The sequence below is a fragment of the Cephus cinctus genome, unplaced genomic scaffold, assembly GCF_000341935.2.
Source record: "Cephus cinctus unplaced genomic scaffold, Ccin1 Ccin1_scaffold1847, whole genome shotgun sequence".
Lineage (NCBI taxonomy): Eukaryota > Metazoa > Arthropoda > Insecta > Hymenoptera > Cephidae > Cephus > Cephus cinctus.
The window spans coordinates 359,774-371,175 of NW_014334027.1; the positions used below are offsets into that span (position 1 = coordinate 359,774).

Here is an 11,402-nt window from a genome sequence, read left to right on the forward strand (position 1 = left end):
TTCACTGATGATATGTATATATTATCATTGTTATTCACAAATCAAATCTTCAGCAAAACAACAATGACAACTGACGAGGCTGTCCAGAACGGATAACAGTAGGCATATTTATGAATTGGTGATTGCTCGAATGCTTTTTATTTGATAATTTTAATTTATTGTGGCGATAAGCAATAGTCTATTACTATATATGTTCTCAGGTTCTATACATTGTTATGCCGTCATGAGTTCTTTAGGATCACAAATAAATAATTGCACCGATTTGGAATTACATAGAGAACTATTATAGTTTATTGAAGTTGGTATAATGTAAATACTAAGGTAACACAAGATTTAATAGGAGTAGGCACAATGATACTAATTATTCACAACTATGAATTGCGCTCCAGGACTTCACTCTTAGCTAGGAACTTTGCGAGTCACCGCTGTGGCTCACAAGGTGTCTCTCGTCCCTTTTATCTTAATGCCTTATGCATAGGGTCAGCATTCGTCTAATGCTGACTTTGCTTCTGGAGATTAACTATACGACGAATCATATCGTGAGGCATAACAACATACTCACTAATTATTATAAAATTTATGATATATTTATTTTATATAACAATTTTTCGGCCCTACATCGGTTTCACATTTCATCATCATCATTTCATTTCATCACTTTAACATATGTATTAAAACTCCAAATCAATCAGTTTCCTCTTATACATATTGCAACCTATTAAACAGTTATTAATATGTTATTCGTAAGGAGATTATCTTTAACGAGCCATGTGTATACTATACTCATTTTTTTAAATATCTCGTATAATGATTCAAATTTTCCGCGTGACATGCGCACTGGTAAAATCAATGCCACCAGCCGGTGGTAGCGACCGAACGACTGTCAGTGCAATTCCGTCGAGCAGTCGCTGTAGTAGCAATAGCGTCAAGGCGATTTCCGCAATCGATGAATTTTCGCGTTTTGTTCTTTGCAAATTGGTAATTATATTGATCCGAGAGTCATGTAATTAAAAAGATACACAATGCCGGCACAGGAAGATATGGACCTTTGTACCGACAAGGTCCTTTCCAAAGGTAGAATCCTTCAGGAACTAACAAAAGCTGTCAAATTGGTGAGTACCGTCTGCTTCAATATATAAAACTGTTACCTTCACTACGCGTCAAGAATGACTACACCTCAAATGCTTCTGCCATCGATGGCTTGGTTGGCATCGTTTTTATTGTCATTGTTACTCGTCAAATATCGTGAACGTTATTGTTACTTGTCGCTTATTCCACGCACTTTCATTGTCTACATCCACCTGTACCTATTTTACACATCTATATTTTTTCACTGCACTACTCATCACTATCTGCATAACTGCACAAACTTCGTTTCTTTTCCTTTAGCTTAACAATGATTTCTGATAACTTGCGATTTTGGAGTAAAGTGAATTATTTTTTTATTTGCTACTTGATATAACACAGACTAACAAGGGAGCGAAGGTGTGTTGTGTTATGTATATTCCACTTTGTCACTTCACTTGATTCTACTTAATAACGTGCTTTCACTGAATATGAGAGTGCTCATAACTTTAATCACTAGTTTTCTACTTTACGTTATGACACTTTCAAATCAATCTTTTTGAATTTGTTCAAAATTTGTTATATATTACAGTTATGACTATGATATTGTCATTATCTGAATGACTGATCATTATTAATGAATTACAAGAATAAAAATTGTTATCTCGAAAATTGAATATGAATATGTCTATTGTTTTCATAATTATTTATTTGTTACGATACGAAGCAAGCTCAAATTAAAATTTGTTGCTCTTTATAAATTGAATTATAGGTGTATAAATATTGTATACCCAAAAAAATCTACAAACTGATGTTGTACTTATCAGAGCTTGAAATACACAGACAAATATCTATAGATTATGGCATTTCATCCCAGGAATTAAATCCATGATTCATCTGTGCAGGTTCTACATTTTATATTCAAAGCACATTTAATATACTCTGCATGTATGCTGCTCCAATTCCTTTCGTATTGTTAGAGAATGTATTAAAATGGATTTGGAAGTACCACAGTGAGTGGAATCTCTAGTAATATTTTAATTAGTATTGGAATGAAGCAATGAAATGATGGAATCCTTATCATTCTAAACAATGTCATGAATCTATTAAAAGTCTATTGCAAGAGAAGAATATTGTGCGACAAAGGAAATACATAAAATCAGTTATTATATACCCGTGTCAGGTATTTGCCCAGAGTCTACATGGTACAGTGGTGTTGGATGGTGATTCTTGGTTGGTCTACTGGTTAGATCGAGCATTGCGACATGGCTTACGTGTAGAAAGACACGGATACTGGGGCACCGCACGAGAGCTTAGCCACCAGGACACCATTGTGGTTATACATGCATTGCAGAGCGTTTTAACTTCTATTGGAAAAGGTACGCAGCTGTTATTTAGGAATGCCAGAAAATGATCAAATGTATTAAACAATTTTGTTATATTTTAACTTTTTTGTCACATTTAGCATCATCATAGGTGCAAATCAAATTGCATAACTTTTATTAGCTCTTATTACTCTATCATCCAGTCTTTTCTTTTCTTGTATCATATCTATTTTTCTTATTAGCTTTCTATGCTATTATATCTAATTGTGTTTTAGACGCTTGAGCTTTTAAAATTTTCTTAAAGCTATATAAAAATGCAACTGCCCACAATTATTTATTTATCTGTCTGTTTTCAATACACCAATGACTATTTCCCTTCTTTGCAATGGTTTTTTTTAAATATTTGTTCCCTTATTTTCTCTGTGCAGTCTGCCCCATATGAAAGTTATCATAATTAATACAGTACGAATATATTCTTTTATTATAATAGGACGAGCCTGGCTTTATCACACTTTGAGTGAGGGAAGTTTTGAAAGCTATTTAGCTTGCTTACTGCGGGATACGAAAACTTTGAAGAAACAATACTTTCCCCATGCACTAGTAAGAGATGCTGACAAAACTAATCAGTTGGTGAATCTTCTAGCCGGTCTAGAAAATGTATCGTTCACTTTACAACTGGTAAGTTGCTGCTATTTGGCTAATTCCTATTGCCAAATGCCTATTGGCTAATTCAGTCTCAACAACAACAAGTGTACTGCATTCATTTATCAAAATATCAACAATCCTATTGATCATCTACTAAGCTGATTATTGCTAAACATAAACATAGTAAAGTCGTCGAGTCTTTTGGTATCAGTGAATTATAGTACCCAAGACTGTGACGAGCAAACTGACACATACTCGTTGTTTAATTATAAAATGATAGGCCGACGAGTTATTAATACTTTGAAGAGGCATAAACAACCTTTGACAATTCAATCTATGGGTTTGATTGCCGAATCGATATTACCCCCTCCCGCTCTTTTGTCTTCCCACCATACCGCACTTGGTGCTCCATACTGAATCTACATGTGTAAATAACAATATCATCCCCCGGTTACAATTATCAAAGCAACATGTATAGGCGTATCACATTAAGTACATTGTGGAACATTAATGCGAAGATAGTTGTATTTTTATAAAAATAAGGGCAACAGGTTATCACTATGCACACCTTTTTTTTCATGGATTTGGTATCATGGGTCGTTACGGGGTCCTGGTATCCCGGTACCGCCTAACGGAAAATTTCTTATTAAGTTCCCAGGGTGGATGACAAACTACCGACAGAGTAAATATTTTGCCAGGATTTGTTCTCAACGTTTTTCCTTCGTTTTTTTAACTTAGGACGTGACGTATCTCGACATCTGCAACTACATGCCTCAAAGACCTATGAGCGGATCTCCTTCTGGGACAGCACTCTCTTTGCATCTTAGATCATCAAGCATCTCCTCGAGCCTAGCATCTCCTGGTGACAGTGGTGTCGCCCTTGAGGATAGTGACATGGACCTCGCCAATGAAACTGATGCTAGCAGCTACAAGGAGGTATACCCTAGTTCTCGAAATATAATTATCCGAATTTTGTAGATTTCATCTTCTTAATTGAGAATCTAGCATACCTACTGTTTCTCCAAATTAATCTATGTAACTCTCTTTATTGTGTTAATCATCCGTGGGTGTGCTGCTTTCAGGAGGACTCTTCGATTGAAGATATTCCGAAGTATCGTAACAATAAATATGCAAAAATTACTTCCAACGACGGTGGCGTCGGTATTAGCAACGACGGCTCTCGAGACAATAAGCACTATGACCGATCATTCTCTTCTAGCGAATCCAGCGAGGAAGGCAAGACACCGATTGAATCTCCAAGACAATTGATGCTCGGCAAATACCAAAATGGAGTCGTCACCAATAGTGACATAGTTAATCAGAATGTCTCAAGTAAGCTTGACGATAATGAGCTTAATGGCTCAAGCTTGGATACCTTGAAGGACTACAGTTTCTACAGCAAGAGCCTCGACGATTCGAAACTAGACAAGAGGACGAATGAGTTCGACAATGCACCTAAGGATTTCAACAAGAGATATAGCTACTATGGTGACGGGAGTTATAGCTTTAAGAAGAATATCGATCCTCGCAATTCTTACGTGATTAACAATGACACAAATCTCTTGGAACTGAGCATGACAATTTCGGACTGCGATAACACAGAAGCACCCTATAGTATACTCAATACTATTAATATGACAGATAGCAGCATACTCTCGTGCTCAGGATCAGAAAGCGTCGTGCAACGGAGGCAGCGCAAGAAGAAGCGCGGCGAGAGTAAGAAACGCGTGAGTTTCCATGAGGACATCTTCAAGACAATGAAGCTGGATGACGTGGAGGAGAATTATACGGAATTCTCAATGAGTTTCTTGCCACCAAATTGCGTGGCGAAAAAGGACGTTCAGAAAGGACGCTATAGTTGGTGCGCTCATGGAGATGCTCCTTACGTTCAGAAAAACGCACAGGTACGCAACGCTCATTCTGATTATTATTCATCCACTTCCTCTTCCTCGTCGCTGTTCTCGGCGTTAACACGTCTTCGACCTTCCGATGGTCATTTCGATGGTGATAAGAGACTCCGGTCAACGGTTCATCAGTGCGGCCAAGTACAAAGTCATGAAAACACGTCAAATGGTACTTATTTTCCTGGTACCAATGGTAACGCTGATTCTAGTGGTGGTGCTGTTACTGGGACTGGTTCTGGTTCTGCTGCTGGTACTATTGGTACTGGTTCTCAAATTGTTATTGGCGCTGCTGGAAGCAATGGTGATGATGAAAGTAATGAGAAATCACCATTACCCGAACGTGGAGTACCCGAAGGTCAAGAAGATCCGACAAGATATTTTAGGCCAAAAATTGAAATAGAACTTGAGGAGAACGAGGCGCAGGAAGCATATATAGCAGAAAAGGAATGTGGAAATATAATAGAAGAGGAGCCACCACCGATGTCATCATCGATATATGGACCATCTTCGACGTCGTTAATCTTCAAGACGGACACCTCCAGGAACTCAAACTATGGAAATGCAAATACTAAGAAATATGCAAGCTCCAGTGATTGGTCTGATATCGAAAGTGTGACTAATTCTGATATAGAAGATAAAAAATATCTTGCTGGGAATAGTAGACACCTGGCGTCGCCATTGAAGACACGTAACGTCGTCACGTCGATTCTGTTCAATGGAAATAATAAGTTGCCTGTACCAACTTTGCGACAGTCATCTTCCAAAACTTCTCTATTGAGTCGTTTTCTCAAGTCCATCACAGAGCGGAAATTTGAGAATAAGAAGAGTACCAAACAGCCAGTCAAGGCAAATCCTCTTTATATTAAATGCGCAAAGGTCGATCCCGAATCGTTTAAAGATTTTAATGATAATCTTGAGAAAGAGATTCAGGAGAACGTGGCAGCTGAGAAACGTGAATTCAGTGGCGAAAAGGTCAGCCTTAAACTTAGGGAGACATTTAAGCGCCACATATATCGAGACAAGACAGAAGAACTTTACAAGGTGTACAAAGTGCGAAGCTCTTATATGACCAATGGAGAAAGTAAACCAATGTTGGCACTACTGACGGACAAAACTTTGTATTTGACAGCATCCAAGATAGATCATTCGTACAGTAATCAGTTTGTCATTCCATATAATGAACTGGACGTCATAATGGTAAGGAATAATCGAACAAAACCTTGTTTATGCACCCTTGACAATGTTTCAATGTTGTATACACTTACGTTTTATTTTACAGATTGGACCGAATGCACAAACGATCTTGATATCCAATGCGGATTATGAGATGCAGTATCCCTTCTCAACGGGCAGTGCTCAGACAACCTCAGAACTTATCGCTCATTTGGAAATGGCTATGAGGAGATCACCAACAAAGCCCCGTTTGCCTGCTGTCAAAGAATTATCTTATGAAGATATGCATACACTCAGACATGCGATTCTTACTGAAACTGTTGTACATCCGGTAAATTTATAATTTGATGCTAATAATCGTTGTTATACATTTGTGATTGTCATCTGTAATCTTTTATTTTTCTTTGTTCTCATTAGGAAGAGAAAATTGAACATTACAGCCTCGTTTATATGGAAGACGAGCACGTCTCGCCACCCAGTACTCCGTGTGGACCTACTAAAGAGGGTGATCTTATGTTCAGGGCACATACCTATCAAGCTTTGTATCCCAATGCGCCGACTAACCCTTGGGAGGCAGGATATTTTGTTCTGAAGGGTGGCGTAGTCTATATGTTTACTGATTCAAATCAACGACTTCCAAAACGCGCTATTCCTCTTAAAAGTGGTTTGTGCCAGGGTTGTCGAAGAATTCCGAATTCCCATAGACCACATACCTTTGAGATAATCCTCAAACCGAACAAGTCCTTTCAGTTCGCAGCTCCCGATGAGTACGTAGCCTCAGAATGGTTACAAAGCTTTGTCCAGAGTGCATCAGGATTATTTGACTCCTCTGAGAAAAAAGAGCCTCTACCATGCAGCTTAATAACTACGACAAAGCACTTGGTAGCTATGAAAGAAGCTTTCCCAGGTACACAGAGAGGGCAGACTCTTAGTTGTGCTAGTGTAGAGGATCTAACAGCATTCCGAGTTCCACTAGCACAACAAGCTTGGTGTATCCTGGTAAATAAAACTCTGATCTCAAGACATTAATCTCCTCGAATATATTTATCTTAATCGAACTACATGTTTTGTCCAGGAGTTCGCTTGTCGAGAAGTCCATGAGAGCAGCGGCGACTGGGTTATTTATTTTACTAATTACAATGAACTCTGTACGTTTCGAGAAGTTCTAGAAACTCTATGGGCAGATCTCCATCCGGTATGCATCATGCTATTCAATGAAAAGTTTAGACAACTCTCCTTCAATTTTAATCTCTGTCATTTCGTACAGGGTGAATTTCCTATGATGACACTACCACCCGAGGATAAGCTTCATCGACACTGTTCAAACGCCAGCAAAGACCTGGAGCACGCCTGGCAATACTTATTGCCCGTTGCATCCGACTAGTCATGATGTTCGCGCTATATATTACACGGTAGAAATGAGAATGAAACTACTAGTCTTCTGTATACCCACTCTCTTATATCCGCAATATTATAATTCTAAGTTCTTTATGCTTCGTCCGAAGATCCTAGAGTATTTTGAATTTCCAAAAACAAAAAGCGTATCACAACATACCTTATGCCAGCTTATATCTCATTATCTGAGTCAATCTCTATTATTTAATTACGTAATTCAATGGCACTAGAAGGGTCATAGATCTGATTCAGTAAAATCAATTTTAACATATTATTGTATTTCCCTAACACAAAGAGGAGCATGTAATCAGTTGTCACCAGAACCACCACTTCTGATTGTTGATAACGAGTGATGGAATACTCCAATTTTTTTATCCAAAGGTATATCCAAAATCTTTTTATTCTCCACTGTACTCCATACATAGTACAGCTGATCTTTAACTATTACAAATCGCTAATGGTATCATTTCTTTCTTCTTGCATTTCCCATTATTAATAAATCCTCGGTCTAATATACCATTGATTCAAATTATTGGGATGTGATTATATACAATCGTCATCTGTGATTAGTCACTATATAATGATTATACCTACAGTATGTATTCGCATTTACCGAAGATATGCACTTGTATCAACGGATCAAATAACGACTATGATAAATCGTGCAAATCATTTAAAAGTTTTCGATGATACTCGTTATTCGATGAAACTTTATTATATTATTAAAAAAGAGAAATTATAGTTATTCACGATACTGGGAACACTCTATTAGAGAGAGAGAGAGAAACTCTGTTAAAGCGCACTGGTCGAAATTGGCATTTCATTGGTAAACGCTGATTAGTTACAAACTAATCCGTTAATTTATTGTTTATACATTTTAACACAATTTTATGCGTTTGATTCACGCATATGATGTCCCCGCAGTATATACATACATTCAACTAAGGGAGAATTGATATATAGATTAATTAAAGAAATATTTTTATTTAATCCTTGGAACACCACGCATAGTAAACATAATTATAAGTAATCTATGAAATCAGTATATTTTATAATTCCTTTGCATTTTATTTAAAAAGGTCTTTTCACCTTCACAACGGATGTGACCTTTTGCATTTCTTATAAGAAATAAAAAACTCAAGAATCTTGGATTATCGAGATGATAAGAGTTTCGCAATATCAATATTATAAGTGTTACGAAAAAGATAAAATATGATTATGATTTGAAATATAATAATTATTTATTTTAAATTTTCCAATTGAAAACCACACACTAAGCAGAACTGATTATTAAATGTTTTTTTGCGCTTCCGCGTGCGAAAACTTTTAAATTTTCAAAGGCTCATATTCTTGTAGAAATTGTTTACTCCTAATGAAATGCATATATGTCTCATTAGTTATAAGGAATTGATCTCTCCCTCTCTCTCACAATCACACACAAATACGGATACATACGTCAGTCTCCCTATTCAACTATATTTATCTGAAAGCACAGAAATTAAAAATCACAGGCTCACAATAGTTAAACCACCATATGTAAAAGAATTTCATTATTATCTATGTTGTTTTCGCCAGTTCATATGTTGCCTTAAAACAGTAATGTGTCTATTTATTACGGCGGCTATGTCGAGCAATTGATATATATATATAAATGAAATATGTGTATAGTTTCATTAATTTTTGGTGGATGCGATTTGTCATACGCGATAATCGTGCATTGCGATGCACTTTGCAATCCGCTTGTGAATAGTACCGATAATTATGTGCGCAAGGTACATCGTATGTGCGCGATCACGAATGAATTGTGATAGAAGTATTAGATTATAATAAAAAACTACGGTATACTATATCGAGAATTGTTAATTTATTATATCTTAGAATGGGTAGTTCTATATAAATTATATAAGCATTATTGTGGCGAACACGTAGAACGATGTAATACATTGCAGTTTTGTATACTAAGTTTTTCTCGTCGTACAGTTTAACAATTATACGGATATACGTATATGAGTTTCCTTTCTATGCTAAAACTAAGCCGATGATAATAAATCTGTGTAATATTTGTGCGTTCATTGCCTATTATAGTGGTAAATAGCTCTCAGCGAGTCTTACGTTACTTTGTTTTACATTATTTTTATTATAGCGAACAAAAGCCAATAAAGTATGCAAACTAGTTAAGCGAGTTTATTGTAGGTTTAATTTTCAATGTATTTATAATTACGTACCTTATCACTTTTCCAAGAATGCTTTATGAATGGGAAAATTGCAGAGAAAAATGGCAATACTGTATGTTAATGGATTTACTATATTCACAGTACATTATTCAATCTTTTGTTGGAGTTTAAAACAGTTATTGTGGAACAAAATGTCCACGGATATCTTCCTTGTTTCTTAATTTTTCTATGTCGACATCTGGCCAATATTTCTTCACAGCGTCCATGTCCATGTTAGGGAACTGTTGCATGAGACGTAATACATATCGCTCTTGACCCCTTTAATAAGATTATAAATGAAAATTGATATAGTTTTGTGGAACTAATGTATTTATAGATAATTAATATTTTTTAACGTTACGTAGGATTATACAGACCTTTGTTTGGTACGCTCTTTATTGTTCTGTTTTTCATTGTACTTTCTCAAGAACGTGCGAACGGCATAACCACCAAATCCAAAGTGATGCGTTTTGAACCACTTCTTATTCATGAATTTTGGAATTCTGTGCTGTGTCATACGATAGAAAAATCTCATACCTGTGGTAGACAAGACCAATTGTTAATAATTAGAGCTTCTGGTACACGAGCCCCATAGACGAAACGTGAAACCATAAAAAAGGAAATGGATAGCAAAGTTTTCAATTGTATCAATTAAAACATACCAAGAGCATTGTACACATATTTTGCTGGTCGTTCTCCTGTTTCACCAGTTTCAAGAAGATGATAGGCCTGGTTTCTTTCACGAACTACTGTTTCTAAATTTTCCATACTTTTTTCGACTTTGTCTCTGCGTTCAGGACTAGGCATATTAGCAAACCTCTCATTATATGCATGTTCCATTGTTAAAAGCATATTCCGCTCTTTCAGTAAAACAAACCTGTACAAGAAAGTACTAAGAATAAAAACCATTTGTGTAAATACGTAATTATTCTAAATTAAGTATATACAGACCATAATTTATGTAAGTCCTCATTGCTCTTTAATCTCAGTTCGCTCTTGAACCAAGGACGTCCTGCTTTAACTTCTTTTTCAGACCAGTTATCTTTGTGATCAAAGAATTCCATCAAGTCATTTTGCTTTGATGTAACATGTAAGAAAGCATGCTGACTACAATATATCCTAAAATAGTAAAACAGTTCATATATCAATCACATTTTATTAAACTACAAATCAATAAGTTAGTCTTTGATCAAACTGTGAAAAGTGCAACACTATACTAGAAGGGATTGACAATATATAACATAATAAAATAATTGTTCATCCATGTCTCAGCTTACAGGCTACACTTAAGTAAGTGGATGTTTCCTCTATATTAATGTATTAATAAACATAATTTACAATACATAACATAACATAGCATAACCATGATTATCGGTTTCTCATAGACTTATTCCAACAGTAAAAGTTATCTTGAACATGAAATTATGTACCTTGGCTTACATATTACAACGGAACTCGAAATAACATTTGGCTGTAAAGTTATGTTCCCGAGTAGTTTTGTTATATTATTCAAAGTTTTTGAAATACAAATATTTCTCGCAATGCTCGCCATTTTAGCGTTTGAGCTACTTATTGGGGAGAAAGAGATTCAAAGTTGGAGCAGAATGGCTGCAACACCGAGATAGAGTTTTAAGGAGTCAGGTTGGCAGTTCTGTTTCTTGTATATCCGTTATTGTTTTTGC

The 11,402-nt window shown here is 36.1% G+C and overlaps 2 protein-coding genes across 7 annotated transcripts; one reads left to right on the top strand and one right to left on the bottom strand.

Annotated features, from left to right (window-relative positions):
* The first annotated feature begins 873 nt into the window (after nt 1-873).
* On the top strand, nt 874-9,680 carry LOC107273813 (pleckstrin homology domain-containing family M member 2). Of its 6 annotated transcripts, XM_025091154.1 has the most exons (10): nt 874-1,112; nt 2,249-2,444; nt 2,881-3,068; nt 3,774-3,971; nt 4,118-4,146; nt 4,255-6,136; nt 6,219-6,443; nt 6,530-7,111; nt 7,188-7,307; nt 7,380-9,680. In XM_025091154.1, the coding sequence occupies exons 1-10, from the start codon at nt 1,023-1,025 to the stop codon at nt 7,494-7,496; spliced, it is 3,627 nt and encodes a 1,208-aa protein (XP_024946922.1). In that variant the 5' UTR covers nt 874-1,022; the 3' UTR covers nt 7,497-9,680. The 6 variants fall into 6 exon arrangements, with proteins under 6 accessions (XP_024946922.1, XP_015607833.1, XP_015607834.1 ...); XM_015752347.2 differs by having other exon boundaries at nt 4,118-6,136; XM_015752350.2 differs by lacking the exon at nt 2,249-2,444 and having other exon boundaries at nt 877-1,112; nt 4,118-6,136.
* A 112-nt stretch (nt 9,681-9,792) lies between these two features.
* On the bottom strand, nt 9,793-11,343 carry LOC107273826 (39S ribosomal protein L47, mitochondrial). Its single transcript, XM_015752372.2, has 5 exons — nt 11,151-11,343; nt 10,672-10,839; nt 10,383-10,597; nt 10,098-10,257; nt 9,793-9,999 (listed from the first exon to the last, which is right to left on the bottom strand). The coding sequence occupies exons 1-5, from the start codon at nt 11,270-11,272 to the stop codon at nt 9,858-9,860; spliced, it is 807 nt and encodes a 268-aa protein (XP_015607858.1). The 5' UTR covers nt 11,273-11,343; the 3' UTR covers nt 9,793-9,857.
* Between the last annotated feature and the right edge of the window lie 59 nt (nt 11,344-11,402).